General features: G+C 36.7%; 1 protein-coding gene and 1 long non-coding RNA gene across 31 annotated transcripts in view; one reads left to right on the plus strand and one right to left on the minus strand.

Annotated features, from left to right (window-relative positions):
- Window positions 1-6,074, minus strand: part of CFAP20DC (CFAP20 domain containing) — a 238,260-nt gene extending 232,186 nt beyond the window's left edge. For 18 of the 30 annotated variants that reach the window (XR_006199909.1, XR_006199910.1, XR_006199908.1 and 15 more), the window contains exons 1-3: window positions 5,706-6,059; window positions 3,906-3,995; window positions 910-1,003 (exon numbers count right to left, since the gene is read on the minus strand). Coding sequence is in view for 17 of the 30 variants with exons in the window: in XM_042929841.1 (XP_042785775.1) it covers window positions 910-1,003; window positions 3,906-3,995; window positions 5,706-5,726 (205 nt within the window). In the remaining 13 variants the exon portion in view is untranslated. Of the gene's footprint in view, window positions 1-484; window positions 546-909; window positions 1,004-3,905; window positions 3,996-5,705 lie in introns of those variants that run through there. The other 12 variants (XM_042929837.1, XM_042929835.1, XM_042929846.1 and 9 more) reach the window with 7 other exon arrangements.
- A 57-nt stretch (window positions 6,075-6,131) lies between these two features.
- Window positions 6,132-26,495, plus strand: part of LOC122214510 — a 195,007-nt gene continuing 174,643 nt past the window's right edge. Inside the window, exons 1-2 of the long non-coding RNA XR_006199913.1 lie at window positions 6,132-6,389; window positions 25,591-25,679. This is a non-coding gene — a long non-coding RNA (uncharacterized LOC122214510). The remainder of the gene's footprint in view (window positions 6,390-25,590; window positions 25,680-26,495) is intronic.

Below are 26,495 nucleotides of genomic sequence, written 5' to 3' on the forward strand. Positions count from 1 at the left end.
GAACAGATAAGTAAATGATTAACATAAAAAAATAACTGGCTGCTTATACTTAATAAACCACCTGAAATCTATAGTTAATAAATACATAGCATAAAGTTGATGAAAATCTGATTAATCATTTTGAAAAACTATATTTCTTACATTGCCATCAGTTTACTCAAAGCCCAATTTGATAGGTGATAGAGTCCTGAATTTTAACCTTGGTTCTGCCAATAACTGGGCTTCTGATCGTAAATTCAGGTGATCTCTCAAGGTTCCTTCTGCTTTAAAATGCTGATCCGAATTTCCAAAGTAAGAACTGAAAATCTACTCTTTGGGCTTTTGTTGAAACACATTTATATCTAAACATATTAAATATTAATATTCCTAATGGTATTACAAGTTGATGTGTCATTAAGTAATGCCTTCTATAGTTTCTTACACAACTTTTTCTCATTAATTCATTCCTATCATTTAGAACTCCTGGGTTTATTTCAAAGCTTACCCTTAACTCTCTGATTTCTTGGTGAGGAGCCAACCTCAGTGTGTTCATTGCAAAAGAACCACTGTCAGGATTAAGAGAGTTAATAAATGTGAAATGCTAGGGAAATCATAGGCACATACTAATTACTCAATAACTATCAGTACTATGATAATCAATGGCTATCAAATAATCTTCTAAATCTTCTTAAAAATACTTCCAGATTTCAAACTAACATTGAAACAGAATATATGTATTTATATAATATTTATATATATTCAATACACATTATATAAAGCCTGGCAAAGGTTATTTCCTAAATTAAAAACAAGCCTATCACTTTAAGTAAACAGATGCCAGTAAAAATCAAACTAATGCCTGTGTAGTAGACCTAAAAGTATAACTTTAAGAATCAAACGTTAAGCTCTAAAATTAAAAATCTTACTTACGGATTTGCTTATTCTCCTTTGGTAACTGGATTTTGTTTGTTTGGCTGCTGCCTTCCAGGACAAACACAAAACTTTTAGCTTCTTTATCAAACTCCTGTAGAACAAAAATATAAATAATGGTATTTGGCTTCTATTATAAAATTGGAGCTGCAAACCCACAGAAAAAAAAGTCCCAGAGTCAAATGACTTAAAAGTAGGCTCAGGCCTTGATGATACTTTCACCCTGAAATGTGCTGGGAACTGGACTACAGAAGCCACACTATGTCACTTGACAAATCCTCTTGTATCAAGAAACTCTTCCTCCCAAACTGTAAGAAGTTCCCCAGTTTCAGGGATTCCCGCTACTAATTTAGTTTCCAGAGCTTAGTTACTCTTCCTCTCACTTTATTTATGTATTTCTAATGGCACAGGCTGAACATCACTCTGTGTTACAGTACAAAAAAATCATCTACGGGTGCCTGGGTGGCTCAGTCGGTTGAGTGTCAGATTTCAGCTCAGGTCACCATCTTGTGTTTCACAAGTTTGAACCCCGTGTCAGGCTCTGCGCTGACAGCTCAGAGCCTGGAGCCTGCTTTAGATTCTGTGTCTCCCTCTCTCTCTGCTCCTCACCCACTTGTGCTGTCTCTCAAAAATAAATAAACATTAAAAAAAATCATCTAACCTAAACTGTATCCAGTCCATAAGTTCCTTGGTGCCTGGCCATGGCTCATACAGAATTAATTATTGCCTTATTTTACTAGTGCCCTAATGTGAAGTTCTATGTATCACCTACTTAAAATCAGTACAAAGTAAAGTGTTAACAATTAAGGTAACTTAAAAAAAATCTAATGTAGGAGAAACATAAACAAAACAAAACCTGAAAATAAAAAGCCTCCTTATATGGGACAGTCCAATTTACATGACTTAAAGTGGGAATAGAAATTTTTTTCTATTTTTTTGAAGCAAATTCGAAATCTGAGTATAAATACCTGTTATAATATTTCACAGATCCTACCAATCTTCCATTCTGTATGTGTTAAGAAATGCATTGTAACTAATGGCTGCTAAGAATTAAATAACATTAAAATAAATCTGTACTGTATCCATCACAATAGCATCTCTCACGTATTTGAAATGAACACACATAGACTGAGTGTATTATTTATTTCATCTATACACAAGTTAGGCATATACTTAAAACCTTTCAACAGCTTACCCAAATCATCAACACAGTCCATAACCCGCCACGTGGTCTGGTCGCTGCCCGGTTTTTCAAACCTCAATCTTTCTCTCTCTCTCTCTTTTTCAATCCTGGCCTTAGTGGCCTTCTTGCAATCTCTTAAAAATTCTAAGCTCTCTCCTGCACAAGGAGTTGGTATGTGCTTTTCCCTTTACTTGAAACACTCTTCTCTCTACCAGCCTCACACAGTATATAGTTAGCTCTCAGAGATCCAATGTCATTTCCTTGGGGAAGCCTTTCCTACACTCCCTGCTCTATACCATCAGAGCATCTTTTAACTCTCATTCACAGTTCAGAGCTGTAGGATTTTAAGCAAGTTGCTTACTCTCTCTATGGCCTCAGTTTTAGCATCCAGAAAATTGGCATAAAGTACCTATCTCACAAGACTACCATATAGATACATATAACATGCTTAATGCTGGACTTGGCAAACAGTAAGCACTCAGTTAACAGTAGCTTTAAAGAGTTTTCCATAGAACAAGGCCCACAGAAAGATATTCTTCTCTTTAGTTGTATAGGAGAGAAGAGAAAGAGAAAAGGATAAGGATGGATATAGGTTTTTAGATCTGGTGGCAGCAAGCTGAGATAGTTTCTATCTGATGGCATCAGTTTGCCCTGTGAAATGGGGTGTGAGGTCTTCTGGTGAGTCATTGAAGAGGGCCTGTCCTGGTTATAGGTTCGGAAGTACGGGGTAGGGAGAATCGGTGGTTGAAACCCTGAAGATAATGGAGAAATAATCATTTTAGGGGCACCTGGGTGGCTCAGTTGGTTGAGCATCCGACTTCGGCTCAGGTCATGGATCTCGGGGTCTGTGGGTTCGAGCCCTGCATCAGACTCTGTGCTGACAGCTAAGAGCCTGGAGCCTGCTTCGGATTCTGTGTCTCCCTCTCTCTCTGCCCTTCCCCTGCTTGTGCTCTGTCTCTTTCTCAAAAATAAATACACATTAAACATAATAATAATCATCATTGTAAAGACTAAGAGAACATAAAAAGAGAAATTTCCAGGCTGTTCACGTTGAATTTATAGTATTATTAATCTAAGAGGCTATAGATATTTTCTCCAAAGTTATTGAGGAGCCCCAAAACCAGCTAAGAAAAGATAAATGACTGGGGATTTCAAGACGGTTGGCCTTCATTAGGCAAGCACTATGAAAGAACAAAAAGCAAGGGCATTCAAGGTTTTGCCCAGGAAGTGACTGAAATTACAGACTGTGGATTTTGGGCTAGAGAGGAAAGGAAGTGAAAACAGAGAACGTACAAGCCTAAATAAAACTAAGCACAGGAGAAGTAGAAAGGCCAGTGGCCTAAAGGTCTCAATTAGATTGAAGAACAAATACAGTGAGTAACTGAGCAAACAGCCTTAAGAACTGAAGCTCGGGGGCAGAGGGGCATGTCTCAATGTCTTAGTGATTTCAGAGGCCCTGCAGTTTGCAGTGATAAGGTCCAGGGCGTGACAGTGGCAGTGGGGGCTGACACAGAGCCCAAGAGGTTGTTAAGTGAAGAAATCAAGAAATTGGGAAGCACAAGGTTTGGAGAGATTTTCCTCACAAACACTGAAGTCACCTGAAACAGCAACAGGACTTGGCTTACAGTGAAGGGTTATGAGCCCTGTGCCAAAGCCTTAAAGGACTGAGGAGTGGTTTCTGGGAGAGCTGCAGCCAACAGCATCATGAATGAACCAGTAAATACAGTTCTGAAACCTTATCAAGTCCCTTTTGTTATAACCTTCATTCTCATTTCATTCCAGGATTTAGGTGGCTCTAGCTTCCAGCACTTACTTTCCAAATCACAGAGGGACTGCCAAGGATCTTCCATTTTGCTCCAGGATTTTTGCCCTGAGCACTAAAGATTTCAACAAATGCACCTCCCTAGAAAACAAAAACATTAAACATGTTTAAATTATAGTGAGACAGTGCTAAGGAGGAAATAACACCCACCACAGAGTCTATAACCGCTGTTCCAGGCATCTGTCTGTTGAGTAGATCTGGGAAGAAACATTACCCCTGTTATAACTCCTACATTATACCCTGAATGTACTTAAGCCACAACCATTCTGATTTGGGTCACCTTGGAGAAATGGTTTAAGGAATTTTTTTTCAAAGCACAATATACATTAAATTATGTTATACAAACCCTACAGTCTCTCAGTGTGGGGTTCCTTTACATGCCATGTATAAATCATGCTTACAAAACATTCTAGTCATGTCTGACTAAAGGGTTTAAACTCAACTCTAGAGTCAGGCTAATAAATTCTGATAAATTATCTGTGGCTACAAGCTTTTCAGTCATACTGACCAGAGCTCCAACACTAGCTTTGGCATTTATTAAATGTCCAACCTTGAGAGCTATTTAACTTCTTGATTCTCCATCTGTAAAATGGGTTGTTGGATTACACAAGATACTAAATAGACCATCAAGCACAATACCTTGTACATAGCAAGGGCTCAATAGTGTCAGCAATAATTATTCAAAAAAAGGGCGAATTCAATATAAAAAAGCTTGGGAAAGAGTGAGGGATGGGAGACAACTCTTATTCTGAGCATTCCTAGATCTTTGCAGATATTTAATATAATTTGGAAATCTATAAAATCTGTACAAGAAAAATAGAGAATCATTTCTACAGACATGTGTTCCCTATTGTAAAACTGAGAATATGGAGGGCCATGCTTATGTAAAAATACTGAACACACAACTGAATATCCATAAGCTTTAATTATCAAAGAAAAGAATTAAGATGATTATCTCTGAGGAAGAGTTAATTGCAAGAAATTGAGAATCTGAAATGAAGACTAAATATGCTTTTCTTTTATAGTCTGTTTTAATTATAAGCAGCAGATGAGCAAATCTGTCTGATTTTTGTAAAGAATTTCCAGCTTTTAATTATTCCCAATAATATAAAGATATTTTGGCTTCTTAGTTTTAACACCGTCACATTAAGACACTTAATTTCTTACTTAGCCAGTATTATGTGCAAACTATGTGTAGGAACTAATTACTATAAATTACTATAACTTCTGGAATTAGGTCATATATCAAAAAAAATTTTAAATCTGAGGCAGTTTTTCCCCCCCTTTTTAAAGAAAACTCCTTGTACCTCGAAAAATACTCCTCCCCTCTTCCTTCCTTCTGCTTTCTCTGATTTTACAAGTTTCCCACAGTGGGCATATGCTTTTTTATAGCAATATATTTTACTTATATTACGTGAGATATCAGTGTGTATCAATAGTGAGAGGCACTTGGTAAAACTCAAGATTTATGGGCCCTGCCCTTTAGATTCCGGTCTAGGAGGTCTGGTTGGGGGTTTAAGATCTGCATTTTAATAAGTCACGGGCAATCCATACAGCTTGAAAAGAACTTGAGCTGACGACTAACAAAAGCCAAATCACATGCCAAACCTTGGCTGCCTTCTTCTTTTTTCTTTTGGAATGAAGACCACACTCATCCAGTACTTCCTCCGCACCCAGAAAAAGACCCAGTTATGGGGGAATGGGGAGGGAGCTTTGTCCTCACCCCGAATGCGAACTACCTCACCCTAGAGGAAAATACTATACACAGGTTGGAGAGTCGTTTCGGGTTACCTGGTACTCATTTTTGAACATTCCCGCAGGGGGCCCGGGGCTTGGGGGGCACGGAGTTCAGGGCGTCCAGGGAGTGGCGTGACCCGCGGGTAAGGGAAGGGCTTCGTGCGTGGCCCCGACTCTTCTCAGCCCCTGGTCAGCTCCTCGTCGAGCCCCTGCCCCGCACCATCGCGACCCCCGCCTCAGGGGTGCCCAGGCATGAGATGGCGCAGCTGCCTGGGCGGGCTCCGGGAGGCCCCCTGGGGAGTGATTGTGTGCGTAACCTACGAAACGGGGAGCCCAACCACGAAGCCACCGAAAACCGCCCGCTCGCCCGGGAGAGACGGGCGCGCTCCCGCCGCCGCCCCGCCCCCGAATTCGATCGGAAAAGGGAGGGGCCGAGCGGCGCCAGCTATGGGGCCGCACCCATTGGCTCCCACGAGGCGCCTGCGCGTTGAGCTCTGTAGGCTTCTTGCCTATGGGCAAGTGAGACTACGCCGCCGTGACGTCGACGTTGCCCTGGCAACCTAGGGACACTCTTGGAGTTGTTGGACCGCCCAAGCCGTGACTTGCGCTCTGTAAGGTCGTGACCTGTGTGTGCGGAAAAAGCCTAAAATGAGCCTGGTTTAAGAGCTACCACAGGTGCTGGACTCTTCTAGAAAACCTGTCGCGTCGGTTTGGTCTCCTTTATAACACCGTTAACTGGTAGGTTGCTGAAGGAAAGAGGCGTGGAATTGTGGAACCCTCACATGGCCTTTGGTTCGAAGGTTCCCAAACTTGGTCTCATTGAGGCAGTTACAGGGACTGCTAGCCCCTTTCATTGTTTCAGAAGGCCCAAGGAAGTAGGAGTATTTTACTCAAAATCACTGCACATGTTTTTGCTCAAAATAATAGCTACATACAGTATTGAGTCAGGCACTTTCCTAAGTTTATTCAGTTATTTCATTTAGTTTCTAGGTCAGAACCACTCTTATAAGGTTGTTATTATTATCAGTCTTTGGCTCAGAAAGGTAAAATAGCTTGCCCAAGATCACATGGCCAGTAAGTGATGGAGCTGATTTGGTGCTCTTGTCTAATGTTGTACTCAAGGCTGAGTTAGCTCCTGGTATAGTGTTATTAATAACCAGGTACCACTCATGGAGCGCCTACTACAGGCCAAGTGCTTCACAGGTCTACAGCTGTGTGACGTTAAGGATTAGTGTTCTTTCAGTTGAGAATATTTCATTTCAGCATTGATTAGGAATTTACTCAAGGACATGATGTTACTTTTTAGTTATGACTAAGCCTGATACTCTAATTCACCGAAAAGTCTTAACTATTTGTGTCCCCTACAGTATGCCACCCACTGTGAATCATGCACAGCATGAGAAAATGAATGCTGTCTGGACCTGCTCCTTATCAAGTCTAAGAAAACTGATAAGGAACAAACTTATTTCAACACACTAAGTCTAACACTAGGTGTGTACACAGGCAGAGGTGAGGCTGCCACATAATGTTGCAGTAAAAATATCTAGAATCCAGAATCCCTGATTCCTAGAGCTCAAACCTAGTTCAATAAGTCTTTGGTTAGATTCTGTGCTGGACGCATTGGGAATTACGGCCAATAGACGTTGTCTCTTGTCTTAATAAGACTTGTTATCTACTGGGGACATTTATTCACTTATCAGATAATTCCTATGGTTGTAATATATGCTAGACACTACGCCAAGAACTAGGTATAGAGGAAAGGCCCCATCTCTATGGAGCTTACACATTCAAGGGGATGAGACACAATAAACATGTGAGTAAATAAATAATTACAACTTGTGATAAATCCCACGAATCTGGTGATAGGGAGTAACATTGGAAGGGCGTATTAGTTTCCTGTGACAGTTATAACAAGTTGCCAAAAACTGGGTGCTTAAAACAAGACCAAAAATGAAGGTGTCAATAGGGCAGCACTCTCTTTGGAAGCTTTAGAGGACAATCTGCTCCTTGCTTCTTCCAGCGTCTTGTGGATTTTAGCATTCCTTGACTTGTGACTGCATCTCTCCGGTCTCTGCCTCCATGGTCACAATGAATACCTTTTCTTTTTTTGTGTGTATATCTTCTCTCAGTATCTCTTACAAGGACTATTATGATGACATCTAGGACTCACTTGGATAATTCAGGTTTATCTCTTTATTGCATGATCCTTAACTTAGTCACATCTGCAAGACCTGTTTTCCAGATAAGGAAACATTCACACCTTCCAAGGGGTAGATGTGGGCATCTTGGGGGTTGAGAGGAGGTCCAATTTTTTGGCCTGACACAAACGGTGACTTTCACTATAATACAAAGAAGTTTTAGATAAGTGCCTTAAGAGAAGCAAAAAGTCAGTGTGAGTACAGGGGGAATCCAGGAGACATCTTAAGGCTTTTAACAATCTACCTGGGTCACTGAAAAGCATGTTGTAACAACAAAGCTGAAGAGGAACTCACAACTTTGTCCTGTGTTATTTTCTTTCTCTCCTTATCATTATCTGTATTTATTTGTTTATATGTTTATCATCTGTCTTAAGTTATTAGAAGGTAAATTTGATGAGGGCAAGGATTTTTTTCTATGTTCATCATTATATCTCATCTTCTAGAGTAGTGCTTGGCACATAATAAGTGTTTTGTAAACACATATTTATTGATTGAATTAAAGGAACCTTGTCCTTTCAAATTCACCATGTCCAAAATAAAACTTCTCCAGACCTGGGCCTTTTCCATGCTTCCCACTCTCACTAATACCACAGTGCCTCCTGTATCCTCTCTTCCTGTGGCATAGCAGCCTCCAAGATGGCCTCCACTGATCCACATCTTCTGGTATGTTTGTCCTTTGTGTAATCTCCCCTGGGAAGTGTACTGGACCTAGCGACTCACTCTAATGAATATAGTATGGTGCTGTTAGGTCATTTCCAAGAGTAGGTTACAAAAAGATATGATTTCCTTCTTGCTCAGCTGCTTTTACTCCCTTGCTCTTGTTCTTCTCCCTACTTCTGTCCTTATACAAAGAAATCAAGTTTCTATATTGTGAGTACCCCTGGAGAGGTCCATGTTGCAGGGAACTGATGTCTCCAGCCAAAAGTCAGTGAAGACTTTAGGCCTGTCAGCAGTCACATGAGTTAGGTTTAGAAGTGGATCCTTCCCTGGTCAAGACCTGAGGTAAATGCATCCCTGGTCAGTGCTTTCACTGCAGCCTTATGACTAAGCCAGAGTCAGAGGCATCCAGCTAAGTCATATCCTAATTTTTGACCCACAGAAATTATGAGGTACTTATTGTACACTAAATTTTAGGGTAATTTTTTTACATAGCAATAGATAAATAATACACTCCCATACCAATCCATCACCTAAACCTATTTATCTATCTTTCGTCCATTGTAGTCTCTACTTGGATTTACCTATGATTTGCTCTTCCCTGAACTACTATGATAGCCTCCTAATTCACACACCATGTTGGCTTCCCTTCAAACCCATCTGCACATTGCAGAGTCATATTTATAACACACAAATCCAGTCATATCAGTCTCTTGCTTCTAACCCTTTTGTGACTATAAACCTGTCTTCCTTTCCAGGTTCAATATATACAATATGCAGCCCACTTCATTTCAGTTTCTTTTAGTTCTTCATGTTCAACATGTGTGCTTCCACTGTAGGGTGCTGATATGTTCTTTTGAATAGATTACTTTTGCTCCCTTTTTTCTTTGGTTAAGGCCTACTTCTGTCAACACAGAGTTTAGATCAGGGGTTCCTTTCTCAGGGACACCTTCTCTGATTTCCCTGACTTGATCAGATCCCCCTATTTATAAGTTCTCATAACATCTTAGTACTTAGCATTACTGAAATAATTGAAATTTTGTTGTGTTTATAATATTGGCCATCTCTTTTAGACTGTCGATTTCAAGAGAGCAGGGACCATACCTGTTTTGTTTACCCTTGCATTCCTAGGGCCTAGTATACTAGCTCAACCTTGTACCTGGTATAACAAAACATTAGTTCCCCTGGATGAGTGAATGAGGGAGGGAGGAGATGAAGGATGAATATAATCTTAAAAGACAGGCATAGCCTTTGGTGTAGAGAAAACAAGAAGAAAGCAGTTGAAAATATGTTAAAGTAAATGGGTGAATTAATAATCTCAGTTTATTGATGGAAAAGCTAGTTATGGAGGTGATTAATCATAGTGCATCAGTAAGTCTCTTTACTCAGGTGTTTTTTTGTTATTTTATCACTGGTTTATTCAATTTAAGGCTAGAAGAAACCAGTATCATTTACTTCAATCTCCCTATCTCCTTGAGAGAAAGTAATTGTCCACTGTCCAGTTGCCCAAGGATTGTCATTGAATCATTTCCTGACCCTCCTAACTCCAACAAGTTCAGGAGATTTATAATTGGACTTTGATTAGCAAATAAGGGATAGGGCCTGCCAGGCAATAGGCATTTCAAAGACTGCCTGACTCAGATCAAAGTTGTTTTGTCTATGGTGAAATCTACCCTTACCAGTGATAGTGGTGTCTATAAAGCAAAATTAGAGTGTGTACTACTTTAACAATATGAACTCAAAATGAGAGCTAGGAAGAGACCCAATTTCACAATATCAGATGTTCTTGTTTGATCTGGATGAATGCAAGCCCATGACTAAACTCTTGGATTTGGCTATGACTTTAAGAATGGCTACCAAAATTCAGCCCTGACACCAAAAACAAAAAAATAAACTAAAACAAACTTGGCTTAAGCCAAGTTATTTATGTACATTATACAGTGAAACATTTTCTCTAATTTCTACAGTTTTTAAAGAAGTCAATACATTTTGTAATTGTGCTAAATTGATTAACTTAATTTGACAACCTTAAGAATTAGGCACTATACAAGCTTTAAAGTGTTTGTCTTTGTTATACAAAGAAAGCAATTTGGTGGTGTATTAATGTTATTAAAGGATATTGGATGACATTTAAAATGGAATAGACTACTGTTTTTGAGGGTGGTGGAATCTTTGTCAGTGTAGTCCTTCAAGTTAGATGCTATGATTATCAATTTGACAAGAAATAGTATTCTTTCGAACTAAGAATATACAGTATTTACTACAATATAGTTGTAGCTTATATTTTGTTTGCAGTTCATAATCAAATTATTTGGCATAATGGGAAGGAAAAGATACTGGTTTCATGGTCAAAGTTTGTTTTGCTGCACAATAATCTAGAAATATTTACTACTTGAAGAGTTATTTTATTCTATTTCCACATTATGGAATAACCTTATGAATAACAATAATGCCAAGTTGATAGAATAATTTAAAAACTGTGACTATTTTATAGTTAAAGTAAGTTGAGAAAAATTAGTGATACCTGAGTCATCCATCTGACTTTTGATTTGAGAGTAGTGATGTCTTCTTTTTTCAAGAAGGTGGGGTGTAGGGAGCTATTTTGAGGGTTTTACTGTTGATAGATTTTTTTCCCCCTCTCTGGTTGATTAGGTTCTAATGACACTTTCCTGCCTATACCTTCAGATGACAAAATACTTCAAAATTCATGTATTAACTTGAAATTTCCAAAACTAACTACTACCTGATGATTTTCTCAGGGGGAAAAAAAACTATTCCAGTAGTTGAATATTTGGGTATAAATACTTCTCTAAGATAGTTTTATAGAATAAGCACTTAGGTTTGGAAAAATGAATATAGTTGTAAAATGCATCTTTGAAAAGATTAAATGAAGTGAGCTGATATTTTTTTTCTTTTGTTTTAATTATTTATTTTTAAATTTACATCCAAGTTAGTTAGCATATAGTGTAACAATGATTTCAGGAGTAGATTCCTTAATACCCCTTACCCATTTAGCCTATGTTCCCTCCCACAACCCCTCCAGCAACCCTCAGTTTGTTCTCTATATTTAAGAGTTTTTTATGTTTTGTCCCCCTCCCTGTTTTTATATTATTTTATATTATTTATATTATATTTATATTTATATTATTTTTGCTCCCCTTCCCTTATGTTCATCTGTTTTGTATCTTAAAGTCCTCACATGAGTGAAGTCATATGATATTTGTCTTTCTCTAATTTCGCTTAGCATAATGCCCTCTAGTTCCAGCCAGGTAGTTGCAAAGGCAAGATTTCATTCTTTTTGATTGCCGAGTAATACTCCATTGTATATATATACCACTTCTTCTTTATCCATTCTTCCATCGATGGACATTTGGGCTCTTTCCATACTTTGGCTATTGTTGACAGCACTGCTATAAACATTGGGGTACATGTGCCCCTTCAAAACAGCACACCTGTATCCCTTGGATAAATACCTAGTAGTGCAGTTGCTGGATCGTAGGGTAGTTCTATTTTTAATTTTTTGAGGAACCTCCATACTGTTTTCCAGAGTGGCTGCATCAGTTTGCATTCCCACCAGCAGTGCAGAAGAGATCCTCTTTCTTCTCATCCTCGCCAACATCTGTTGTTGCCTGAGTTGTTAGTGTTAGCCATTCTGACAGGTGTGAGGGGGTATCTCATTGTGGTTTTGATTTGTATTTCCTTGATGATGAGTGATGTGGAGCATTTTTTCATGTGTCGCTTGGCCATCTGGATGTCTTCTTTGGAGAAGTGTCTATTCATGTCTTTTGTCCATTTCTTCACTGGATTATTTGTTTTTTGGGTGTTGAGTTTGGTAAGTTCTCTATAGATTTTGGATACTAACCCTTTATCTGATATGTTGTTTGCAAGTATCTTCTCCCATTCTGTCAGTTGCGTTTTAGTTTTGCTGATAGTTTCCTTCACTGTGCAGAAGCTTTTTATTTTGAGGTCCCAATAGATCATTTTTGCTTTTGTTTCCTTTGCCTCCAGAGACGTGTTGAGTAAGAAATTGCTGCGACTGATATCAAAGAGGTTTTTGCCTTCTTTCTCCTTGAGGATTTTGATGGCTTCCTGTCTTACATTTAGGTCTTTCATCCATTTTGAGTTTATTTTTGTGTATGGTGTAAGAAAGTGTTCCAGGTTCATTTTTCTTCATGTTGCTGTCCAGTTTTCCCAGCACCGTTGCTGAAGAGACTGTCTTTAATCCATTGTATATTCTTTCCTGCTTTGTCAAAGATTAGTTGGCCATACATTTGTGGATCTATTTCTGGGTTCTCTATTCTGTTCCATTGATCTGAGTGTCTGTTTTTGTGCCAGTACCATACTGTCTTGATGATTACAGCTGTGTAATACATCTTGAAGTCCAGGATTGTGATGCCTCCAGCTTTGGTTTTCTTTTTCAAGATTGCTTGGGTATTCAGGGTCTTTTCTGGTTCCATACAAATTTTAGGATTGTTTGTTCTAGCTCTGTGAAGGATGCTGGTGTTATTTTGATAGGGATTGCATTGAATATCTAGATTGCTTTGGGTTGTATTGACATTTTAACAATATTTTTCTTCCAATCCAGGAGCATGGAATATTTTTCCATTTTTTTGTGTCTTTTTCAATTTCTTTCATAAGCTTTCTATAGTTTTCAGTGTATAGATTTTTCACCCTTTTGGTTAGCTTTATCCCTAGGTATTTTATGGTTTTTGGTGCAATTGTAAATGGGATCAATTCTTTGATTTCTCTTTCTGTTGCTTCATTATTGGTGTATAGGAATGCAGCCAATTTCTGTGCATTGACTTTATATCCTGCAACTTTGCTGAATTCATGGATCAGTTTTAGCAGTTTTTTGGTGGAATCTTTAGGGTTTTCATATAGAATATCATGTCATCTGCCAAGAGTGAAAGTTTGACCAAAGTGAGCTGATATTTAATACCAGTTTGTCTTTAAATATATAAATACTCTTTTGTTGTCAGCAAAAGTTGTTAGATCTCAGTAGCAAGTTTTTTCTTATATAACCTAAATATATAACCTATGTAACCTAAATATATATATTATAAATATAATAATATATAATATAACTAATATATTATATAATTATATTATATAAATATATATATTATAAATATAATATATGTATTTCTTATGGAACCTAAAGATATAACCTATATAACTGGCTAACCTAAAGCCAGTTAGTGTTGACTCATGCTAAGAAGGCTATATAGAAAACAGGATATGCACATGCAAAAAAAAAGAAAAAATGAGGTTGGACCCTTATCTTATGCTACATAAAAAACAAACAAACAACAACAACAAAAAACCTCAAAATGGATCAAAGACGTAAAGATAAAACTTAAAAACTATAAAACTATGTTTTAGAAGAAAACATAGAGGAAGAGCTTCATGTCACTGGATTTGACAGTGATTTCTTGGATATGACATAAAAGCATAGGCAACAAATCTAAAAAAAGACAAATGAGACAACATTAAAATTTAAAACTTAACGTGCATCAAAGGACACAATCAGCAGAGTGAAAAGGCAGTCTGTGAAATGAGAAGAAACATTTGCAAATCATATATCTGATAATGTGTATATTTAGAATATACAAAGAACTTCTACAACTCTACAACAACAACAAAGTCACTTGATTAAAAAACGGGCAAAGGTCTTGAAAATATATTACAAACAGCCAATAATTACATGAGAAGTTGTTCAACATTACAAATCATCAAGGAATTGCAATTCAGGGGCTCCCGGGTGGCTTAGTTGGTTAAGTGTCCGACTTTGGCTACGGTCATGATCTCGCAGTTTGTGGTTTTGAACTCCAAGTCAGGCCCTCTGCTCACAACTTGGGGCCTGGAACCTGCTTTGGATTCTGTGTCTCCCTCTGTCTCTGCCCCTCCCATGCTCATGCTCTGTCTGTCTGTCTCTCTCTCTCTCAAAAAATTTTAAAAAAATTTAAAAAAAAGGAATTGCAATTCAGAATCTTAATGAATTATCACCTCACACCCATGAGGACGGCTCATATCCAAAACATGTAAAATTATAAGTGTTGATGAAGATGTGGAAAAATTAGAACTTGTGCAGTGTTGGTGGCAATGTGAAATGGTGCAGCAGCTATGGAAAATAGTATGTCAGTTCCTCAAGTAATTAATATAGAGTTATATGATTCACTTCTGAGTATGTATTCAAAGAAAATGAAAGCAGGTCTTGAAAAGAGGTATTTGTACACCTATGTTCTTAATAGCATTATTCACAACATTTAAAAGTGGAAGCAACCCAAGTGTCCATGGATGGATGAATGGATAAATAAAATGTGATATATACAATCAATGGAGTATTATTCAGCCTTAAAAAGGAAGGAAATTTTAACACACACCACAACATGGATGAACCTTGAGGACATTATGCTAAGTGAAATAAGCAAATTACACAAACATACACACACATACAAACATACTATATGATTCCACCTATAAAGTATATAGAGCAGAAAAAAATCATAGAATCAGAAAGTAAAATGATGGTTGCCAGGGAATGGGTGGAGCAGGGAGAAGTGAGAAGTTGTTTTTTAATGGGTGTAGAGTTTAAGTTTCACACGATGAAAAAATTCTGGAGATTGATTGCACGACAGTGTAAATATACTTAATAATACTGAACTATACACATAAAAATGTTTAAGATGGCAGGGCGCCTGGGTGGCTCAGTCAGTTTAGCATCTGACTTGGCTCAGGTCATGATCTTGCGGTCTGTGGGTTTGAGCCCTATGTCAGGCTCTGTGCTGAAAGCTTGGAACCTGGAACCTGCTTTGGATTCTGTGTTTCCCTCTCTCTCTCTCTCTGTGCCTCCCCTGCTCATGCTCTCTCTCTCTGTCTCTGTCTCTGTCTCTGTCTCACAAAAATAAATAAAAAATGTTAGAAAAAAAATTAAAATGTTTAAGATGGCAAATTTTATGGGGTTTTTTAACCATAATTTTCAAAAATTTTATGGGGGGAAGGGAACTAATTAGGAAAAAAAAGATCTAAAAAAGGCTCTTAGAAACAGCTTGAGAAACACTGTTACTAATAATTATATGTGTGTGTGTGTATGTGTGTGTGTGTACGTGTATGCATGTATGTGTATGCCCAGGCATGTCCATTTTAGCGGAACTATTTAAAGTTGGAGTGCCTTACTACTAAATACATAGCATAATAGCATGTATCTCCTAAGAATGAGGATAATCTCCTACATACCATTTTATACCATAACACTACATATATATTATACCTCAGTATCATTATCACATTCAAGAAATTTAATATTGAACAATAATATATTTTGATATTTCACATTTCTCCAGTTCTCCTAATGTTTTTTTTTTTCCACACAGGGTCAATCAAGGATCATACTTCAAATTTGGTTGTAATTTTAGTCTCCTTTATTTAGAACAATTGAGTCTTTCAAGATGTTGGCATTTTGGATAGTTCACACCAGTTGTTTTGTAGAATGTCCTTCAATATGGGTTTGTCTAATTGTTTTCTATGACTAAATTAGACACTTAGGACAAAAAATCACTACATAAGTGATATAATGCATCCCTTTTGGAGAGAAATAATACCAGTTTGTCTCATTATTGTGATGTTGAGACTATTTGGTTAATTAAAGTGGTGAGTAGATTTTTCTATTAATATTTTTTATTTGTTTCTAATAAAAGGCATATATGCTTAGTTCAGAAAACTTGAAAAATGCAAAAGAAAAGAAAATCACTATAATTTCACTACACAGAAATAAACATTGTTATTGTTTTGTGCATGTCCTTAAGCAGTCTTCTATTGTTCATAATATAGTTAGTTATTCCAACTTTTATCTATTTAAAATTTTTGCTTTTATAAATAGCCCAGTAGTGAACATCATTGTCCCCTTCAAATCTTTGTCCTAATTTTTAAAAATTATTTCTGTAGGATTTCTAAAATGTCAGTTGTTTGATTAAAAGGTATTAACTTTTTCACTTTTGCTATTATATTCTCTGATTTTTATTTGGGTATATAGTACTCAAAAATTCCTCATCGAATGTAAACACTTCTGTTTCAACAGAATAAACAAATTAGTGTAAGAACCAGGTAGAGACTGGCTGTCTGCATTCTGTGCAACTAGTAGAAAAAGTCTTAACTGGCTTAACCCGGTCTATGGTAAGGTTTTTCTGAAGTCCTATATCCACAGGTGATCCAATCAGCTGAGGACAGGGCAAAGCAGGTATAGGACATAAGCAGCACTGTTAGGAAGCAGATTTTCTGAAGGAATGATGTAATAGGAAGAGATATTTGTCATTTCTAGTATGTTTAGTTTAACACTTGCTTTAAAGAAAAAAGTCTTTCTCAATGTGTTTGTTTTTGTATTTGGCACATAACATTCATTAAAAGTATCATTTCCCCCATGGTTTCCACCACAGGTCAAAATAATTCCCGATCTGTGATTAACTCCACTCCATTCTCTGTTATGTGGTATTGTACTCTTTCTAATACACAAATATGCTCTTGTCCCTCCACTGCTTAAATGCCCTTTAGTGATTTCTTACCGCTGTTAAGACAAAGGCCTTGCTTGGTGGTTGAGTGGATGTGAGAGATAAGGAAAAGGGGAGATTAAAGGATCCTGTCAGTTTATTGCTCAGATAACTGGGTGAATGGTGAGGTCATTCATGAGGAAGATCAGATTATAAATTAAATTTAGATGGAATAAATTTGAGGTACCTGTGGGACATGCAATTTGAGCTATTGAATAGGTGGTTGGGTAAATTGTTCTAAAATCCAGGATGGAGATTAATTAGGGCTAGAGATACAGAATCAGGAGTTACCAAATTCAGGTGGTAAGTAAAGACTCTGAGATAGTGGAGTAGAAAAACCAGACAGACTAGAGTAAGAAGAAAAGAAAGCTTGGGCAGAAATGACATGTGAGAGTTGGATAAAGGATCAAAAGGGAGCAGTCAAAAAAGTAGGAGAAAGACCATATATATTTGGTGACTCCTGTGCCAGTGGTGTAAAGGTCTTTCAAGAAAGGGATAGGACAGCAAATGCCTATGCTTCTGAGATTTCAAATAAGACTTGAAAAGTAACCTGGGAATCAGCAGTGACCTCTGCAAGATTACTTTTGTTAGAGCCTTTCACTTAGAAGCCAGACTCCAGTAGACTGAGGAGTGATTGGCAAGTAAGAAAGTGGTGACAGCAAGTGAAGACAACGCTCAAGAAGTTTGGTTGTGAAAGGCAGTAGAGAAACTTTAATAGCTAGCACTAGGGAGTTTACAGATTTTTTAATTATTATTTGTTCCTATTGGGAGAGACTTGGATTTTGAAGATTCAGAGGAGAGAGAGAATCATGTGGAGATCCCTGAAAAGGAATCTAGAAAATCTCTGAAAAAAAGTGTAGGATGTAGACTCTTACTACATTTTCCTGGATTATTTGAAATTTAATTTTATATTCTTGAATAAAATTTTAGTATGCAGGCTCTTTTGAAGGCTACAATTATAATGTACCTTTCCATTAGTAGGAACAAAAGCAAAATAATTTTTTTGTGTGTGAGCACGTTAAATTAATGTGATTTAATTGAGTATTAAAGACCTGTTATACAGACTACTGATGGCTTTTTTTGTTCAAGTATTATGAATAGAAATGTGTATGTGGTGATCTTTAAATAAATGTTCTACCATAGTTCTGTAAAACTATATGGGAATTTACAATTGCAGGCAAAAATAAAGAGCCAAGTGCAAAAACTTACAAAGCGTCAAAATTATGCAAGAAGCTAATCTGAATATCAAAGGACAGAGGATATAATTTATTTGTTATTATAAATTCTGTCTGGGAACTTCTTTTTCATACTATGTCAAAAACCCTTAAACATTCACAGTTTAAAATAGTCTATTTGCTGCTTTATAAAAAAGATTATGAATTTACTTTTAAAATAATTTTGTCACTGTTAACATTGGAGATAAAATTGCATCAGTACACTTTCATGAAGATGGTTTTACTTAGGAACCAGATCATAATGTTAAAAATAAGCAAAAAACAGGTTATGGTATCCAAAATTTTGGATCTTGAAGATGTTTGAACTGATTTGGTGATCATGTTATTATTCTGCTATTATATTGCTATCTTGTATAATAGAAATTTTGCTTTATTTGAGTACATTTCCCAAAACAGAAGTTAATAATTTGCACATTTGTTCTTTCAGCACTCTTTGTGTTTAAAGTGATTGAATGCTAAACTGAAACTGGCTCACACAATAAATAGTTGATTATTGGTTCATGTAACTTAGCTGTCCAGAGTAGATCCAGCTGTATCCCGAGCTCCAAAAGCATTGCCAGATTCTTTCTCTATATTCTTTTCTCTAGTTTAGCTTAATCCCCTAGGCAAACTCACAAAATTGCTGCAGATTTCTCAATCTCATTTCCTTATTTCTAAGTGGAGCATTTTGAGCCAAAGTCCTTACATTCACCTTAATCTGAATTGACTGAGATCAAATGCCTATCTCTACCAACCACAGTGGTCAGATAAATGTACATCCACATTGGCTTAAGACTGGGTTGTATCTATTTTTTAAAAATAGATATTACTTTATTTATTTTTAAAATATTTATTTATATTTTGAAAGAGAGAGAACACATATGTGTAAGCAGGGGAGAGGCAGAGAGAAAGGGAGACAGAGGATCCAAAGGGGGCTCTGTGCGGACAGCAGAGAGCTGAATGCAGGGCTCAAACACACAAACTGTGAGACCATGATCTGAGCTGAAGTTGTATGCTCAACCCATTGAGTCACCCAGGCACTCCTAAATATAAATTTTATACTTTAGAAAAGCTATAGATTTATAGAAAAATCAAATATATAGTATAGAGAATTCCCATATACCCCACATTCACCTTCCCCAATTACATCTTACATTAGTAACAATAAAGCAATATTGATACAATATTTTTAAATTAATTAATTTTTAAATTTACAACCAAGTTAGCATATAGTCCAACAATGATTTCAGGAGTAGATTCCAGTGATTCATCCCCTATGTATAACCCCCAGTGCTCATCCCGAGTGTCTTCCTTAATGCCCCTTACCAATTAAGCCCATCCCCCCTCCCACAACCCCTTCAGCAACCCTCAGTTTGTTCTCTATATTTAAGAGTTTTTTATGTTTTGTCCCCCTCCCTGTTTTTATATTATATTATTTATATTATATTTATATTTATATTATTTTTGCTCCCCTTCCCTTATGTTCATCTGTTTTGTATCTGAAAGTCCTCCTATGAATGAAGTCATACGATATTTGTCTTTCTCTGACTAATTTGGCTTAGCATAATGCCCTCTAGTTCCAGCCACGTAGTTGCAAAGGCAAAATTTCATTCTTTTTGATAGCCGGGTAATACTCCATTACATGCGCGAGCGCGCGCGTGTGTGTATACATACACACACATATAGATGTGTGTGTATATATACATACACACACATATATATGTATATATACCATGTCTTCTTTATCCATTCATGCATTGGTGGACATTTGAGCCCTTTCCATACTTTGACTGTTGTTGATAGTGCTGCTATAAACATTGGGGTGCACGTATCCTTTTGACACAGCATACCTGTATCCCTTGGACAAATACCTAGTATTGACTTCTTCCTTGCTGGTTCAGATGCCTTTTATTCCTTTGTGTTGTCTGATTGCTGCGGCTAAGACTTTCAATATTATGTTGAATAACAATGGCAAGAGTGGAAATCCCTGTTGTGTTCCAGACTTTAGGGGAAAGCTTTCAGTTTTTTCCTGTTGAGGACGATATTAGCAGTGGGTCTTTCATATATGACTTTCATGATCTTGAGGTATGATCCTTCTATCCCTACTTTCTTGAGGGTTTTTCTCAAGAAAGGATGCTGTATTTTGTCAAATGTTTTCTCTGCATCTGTTGAGAGGATCATGTGCTTCTTGTCCTTTTTTAAAATTTTTGATGTGATGTATCACATTGATTGTTTTGCAGATATTGGACCAGCTCTGCATCCCACTTGGTTGTGGTGAATAATTCTTTTAACGTATTGTTGGATCTACTTGGCTAGTGTCTTGTTGAGGATTTTTGCCTCCATGTTCATCAGGGAAATTGGTCTGCAGTTCTTTTTAGTGAGGTCTTTGGTTTTGGAATCAAGGTAATGCTGGCTTCATAGAATGAATTTGGAAGTTTTCCTTCCATTTCTATATTTTGGAACAGCTGCAAGAGAATAGGTGTTAACTCTTCTTTAAACATTTGTTAGAATTCCCCTGGAAAGCCATCTGGTCCTGGACTCTTGTTTTTTGGCAGATTTTTGATTACTAATTCGATTCCTTTACTGGTTATGGGTCTGTTAAAATTTTCTATTTCTTCTTGTTTCAGTTTTGGTAGTTTATATTTCTAGGAATTTGTCCATTTCTTCCAGATTGCCCATTTTATTGTCATAATTGCTCGTAATATTCTCCTATTATTGTTTGTATTTCTGCTATGTTGGTGGTAATCTCTCCTCTTTCATTCTTGATTTTATTTATTTGGGTCCTTCCTTCTTTTTGATCAAACTGGCTAGTGGTTTATCAATTTTGTTAATTCTTTCAAAGACCGAGCTCCTGGTTTCATTGATCTGTTCTACTGTTTTTTGTTTTTGTTTTTTGTTTTTGATAGCATTGATTTCTGTTCTATTCCTTATTATTTCCTGTCTTCTGCTGTTTTTGGGTTTTATATGCTATTCTTTCCAGCTCTTTAAGGTGTAAGGTTAAGTTGTGTATCTGAGACATTTCTTCCTTCTTTAGGAAGGCGTGGATTGTATATACTTTCCTCTTATGACCACTTTTGCTGCATCCCAGAGGTTTTGGGCTTGGGTGCTATAATTTTCCTTGACTTCCATGTACTTTTAATTTCCTCTTTAAATTCTTGGTTACACCATACATTCTTTAGTAGGATGTTCTTTAGTCTCCAAGTATTTGGTACCTTTCCAAATTTTTTCTTGGGGTTGATTTCGAGTTTCATAGTGTTGTGGTCTGAAAATATGCACAGTATGATCTCGATCTTTTTGTAGTTGTTGAGGGCTGATTTTTGTCCCAGTGTGTGATCTATTCTGGAGAATGTTCCATGTGCACTTGAGAAGAATGTGTATTCTGCTGCTTTAGGATGAAATGCTCTGAATATATCTGTTAAGTCCATCTGGGCCAGTGTGTAATTCAAAGCTGTTGTTTCCTTGTTGATAATCTGATTAGATGATCTGTCCATTGTTGTAAGTGGGATGTTGAAGTCCCCTGCTATTATGGTATTATTATCAATGAGTTTCTTTATGTTTGTGATTAATTTATTTATATATTTGGGTGTTTCACGTTTGGAACATAAATGTTTACAATTGTTAGATCTTCTTGTTTATAGACCCCTTAATTATGACATAATGCCCTTCTTCATCTCTTGTTACCATCTTTATTTTAAAATCTAGATTGTCTGAAGTAAGTATAGCTATTCTGGCTTTCTTTTGATGACCATTAGTATGATAGATGGTTCTCCATCCCCTTACTTTCAATCTGAAGGTGTCTTTAGGTCTCAATTGGGTCTTTTGTAAACGGCATATAGATGGATCTTGTTTTCTTATCCATTCTGTTACCCTATGTCTTTTGATTGGAGCATTTAGTCTACTGATGTTTAGAGTGAGTAATGAAAGATCTGAATTAATTGCCATTATGTTGCCTGTAGAGTTGGATTTTCTGGTGGTGTTCTCTGGTCCTCTCTAGTCTTTGTTGCTTTTGGTCTTTTTTTTCTTTTTTCATCTTTTCTCTCCTTAGAGAGTCCCCCTTATAATTTCTTGCAGGGCTGATTTAGTGGTCATAAACTCCTTTAGTTTTTGTTTGGGAAACTTTTAATCTCTCCTGTTTTGAATGACAGCCTTGCTGGATAAAGAATTCTTGGCTGCATATATTTCTGATTCAGCATATTGAATATACCCTGCCACCCCTTCCTGGCCTGCCAAGTTTCTGTGGATAGGTCTGTCGTGAACCTGATATGTCTTACCTTGTGGATTAAGGACTTTTTTTTTCCTTGTTGCTTTCATGATTCTTTCCTACATTCTTTTCCTGAGTACCACTTACAGTTTGTCACCATTACTGTTGATGTCTGAATTTTTGGTATAGATCTTTATTCACCAGGAAAAGATGTTTTTTTCAAGGTAAGAAAAGGTGTTAGGGGTTAAGAGGGTTCCACATGAAGTTGACTGAATCCAAAAGTGCTCTAATTTAAAAAATGTACACAAATATCCTCTCTCCCCTCCCCCCATCCCCAGATTAATTCCACTAGTATTGTTGGGTTGGGATAGTTTGGCTATTTGCCATATCTATTACCAATTTCCTGTTACTGTTTTGGATGCTGTTACTGGCCTAATGCATTGTATATTCTTTCCTTATGCTGGATCCTCTTCTGGAACATCCCCTCCTAAAATCTAACTTTTGTTAAGACCCCCAATTCTCTATCAGTTAGGTATATCTCAACCTCAATAGTGGATAGAGTTTAAATATTTTCTCCTGGAAGGCTTTGGCCTTAGTGCAAATCACAAGATGCAAAAGGGTACACATATCTTTATAATTTATTCTGCCCCAGTACCCACAAACATCTAATCCTAATCCAAATAGACACATGTGGAGAGGGATGTTGTCTAACTCCACTGACAAAAAACATCTGGGTTCCAACTCTACTCAGGTTCCCTCTTACTAGGGGGATTTCCTTCTTCATATTACCCTTTCTCATTCCATAGGGGCCCAATGTGTTGTTTAGCATATTCATTGGAATTAAGCTATGAGTATATAGTTGATAATATTAAGAGAAAGGTTTGTCTCCTAAACGGACCAATATGAAGGACTTCCACCTCCCTTCTGTTAACACAGGGAAGGAGCCTGCCATGACCACCAAGATGGAGGTACTGGTAGAATTTAGAATGAGCTACTCATTCTACTTAAGCTACTCTTCTAGAATGAAGCTTCAGGGAGTTCAGAGGGGTTGAAAAGGACACAACAAAGGTAATAAGAGGGCAAAAGGCAGTAGAAAGGAATCCATGATGCTCATCTTACATGGTCTTCTGACATCTAATGTCTTGTTTGTGATAAGTTAATAGAAAAGATGTTTCTTTCTGTTCATAGACTTCCATGAAGTGCTTATAGTGCATGCATAATGCATATGTACACATATATACAATATCATAGTTCTTAAATATACCTTAATCAATTGAAAAGTCCTTGAAGCACAGTAAAGTTTAAAGCAAACATAGAAGATAAAGGTTCCTTCACTGATAATTTGGTTATGACAACCTTTCTTGAAAAGACTAGGAAGTCTTACAAACTTTTTGTGAAAGCATTTTTAAAATGGTCTTCAGGTATATCTAAAGTATATACTAGCCATATTTATTACACAACACTTATGATTGTGTAAATTTGCTACTCTTCCTTAATATAAAAATTCTACTAATTAACCAAATTTAACCAGAGATTTTGGACCTGGTTACATTTTATTACTATGACCATTGTCCTAACAAAATCCCTAGTATAATCCCCAGGAGAAGCAAGTTACTTTAATGCACTAATCATAGAACCCTGTGCCTTTTTCCCCCGTCCCCACACTGTTTGAATAACCTTCAGTTTTAAAACTTACTGCTCACTTTGACCATGAAAACTCCTTCGCTGCATTTCCTTCTGTGTAGTTAGAAGTATTTCTCAAGGACAAGTTATTTATTCATTCAGAAGTAGATAGTTGAGAGCTACTAAGTGCCAGACACTGTGTTAGATATGGAGTATAACTGTCAACAAGGCAGTTTACCTCTGCTCTTCTCTGTAATCAAAAGAAGCTAAAATTAACTGAGAACTTAATGTGTGTCAAGCCCTGTTCTAAGTACTTTGCGTGTATTCTTTCTGATAATTCTCACAACCATCCTAAGAGGTAATTTTGATTTAATCCCTATTTTACAAATACACAGTGTGGGGGTGGAGAGGATAAACAACTTGCTCAAAGTAATACAGTGAAGGGTAAGCCCATGCTAAGCTACCTATACTGTTACAGGTAAAATTCTGAAAAATTCTGTTCTGAAAAATACCAAAAACTAATACAAATTAGTTTTTCCTGGAGGATGTGAAATCTCTTGTAGAATGGATGAAATTTGTAAATGTGAATATAAGCATGGGGCTGAGACTGTAAAAAGATATACCATTTACACATAATATGCAAAGTATTGAAATATATTTATTCAAAACAAAATCATAGTCTATTTTGACTACTGCTGTCATCAATTGGCTTTATTTTGTATATCTAAAATTACAAAGCAGCATTATTTAAGAGATATTCTATCATCCAGATCTGAAGAAGTTTGAGTGATACCATGCTGTATTTTCGGGGGTGCATGGGAGGAAATGCACAGCACCGGTAACATCCTTCGCTGCTATCTTTGGTCTTTCCCCAATCCTATGCTTTCTCTGTTGGCCTGACAGGTTGCTAAAGATAATCTTTTGAATGGGTAATCATGGATAATGCACTTAGCTAAATTTAAATTAATTAGAGCTATATTTAGATAATAAAATGGTTCTATTGAAAATAGGACTCATTTCTACAGAACAAAAATTTAATCTTTGTGTAATATTGCTTAGGGAATCTGGCACGCTCCTGATATGGAATTAGAATTAAGTTACTTAATACTTATTGAATTGTTTTAGCTTTTTAGTTTTCTCTCCCCACTTCTTTGTCCCATTTGTTTATCTCCTTGGTTGGCTTGTTTGGGATTTTTCCAATCCTTATATTTTTCACAATATTACTTCTAATTCCTTTAAGCTAAAATATAAATGCTAAATAGAAAAATATAATTCTGCAAAGGGACTTTAGCAGCTTTGTTTTCTGTTTATTTACTTGTTTAGGAAATTGTTCTGTAGTTTGCCAGAAAGCAATCCTGTTTATAAATAGTAGAATCACTGTTGGAATTATGATTTTCTTTAAAACTATAACATATAATCTTAGGTGAAAATTTTAATATGTACTGTCATAAATAATGTTAATATAATAAAATATGAAATTTACACATTTTAATTTTATTTCAGGTTGGAATATACCAATAAATATGCTGTTACTGCTCAAACAAACCACTTCCTTGTGTTGCCATCTTCAATCAAAATGTAGACTGCTATAGGTAACTCATCTCCTCTTTTTATTTCCAATAGTTGAACTTAGCTGCAACATGCTGAAAACTGAATGGCTCTAATTTAGAAGATTCATGGTGTATAAAAAATATTCAATGTATGAAATTAAGAATCATTTCCATGTAACCATGTAGGAAACCCCCTGGGTGCATTTTGGCTCTTTGTTTGTAACAAATCATTTTAATTTGAGAACACTTATGTAAATATGAATAAGTATAGTATAAAAGTCTTGTGTGTTATAATACAAATTTTAACTCTCTAAGTGTATTGGAAACTTCAAGTTTTCTAGTTTAATTTTGAGATAATAGCATCATTTATTCAGATTTAGAGCCTTATAAATTTTTTAAGTAGGAAAGATGATACAAATTTATGTGGATTTAGATTGGCAGATAAAGGTTGTATCAGGCCTTGTCTCTCCCTCTCTCTCTCTTTTTAAATTTATTTTATTTTTTTATTAAAATTTTTTTAATGCTTATTTATTTTGAGAGAGAGAGAGACAGAGCACGAGCAGGGGAGGGGCTGAGAGAGAGAGGGAAACACAGAATCCAAAGCAGGCTGCAGGCTGTGAGCTGTCAGCACAGAGCCTGACATGGGGCTTGAACTCATGAATCATGAGATCATGACCTGAGCTGAAGTTGGATGCTCAACAGACTGAGCCATCCAGGCACCCCAGTTTTTGTTGTTGTTGTTGTTGTTGTTGTTTGTTTTTTGTTTTTAAGAGAGCGTGCACATGCACCTGTGCACATGTGCATGTGTGTGTGCGAGAGCAAGTGAGTGAAGGAGGGGCAGGGGGAGAGGAAGAGAGA

This window comes from Panthera leo, chromosome A2 (assembly GCF_018350215.1).
Source record: "Panthera leo isolate Ple1 chromosome A2, P.leo_Ple1_pat1.1, whole genome shotgun sequence".
In the NCBI taxonomy this organism is placed as follows: Eukaryota; Metazoa; Chordata; class Mammalia; order Carnivora; family Felidae; genus Panthera; species Panthera leo.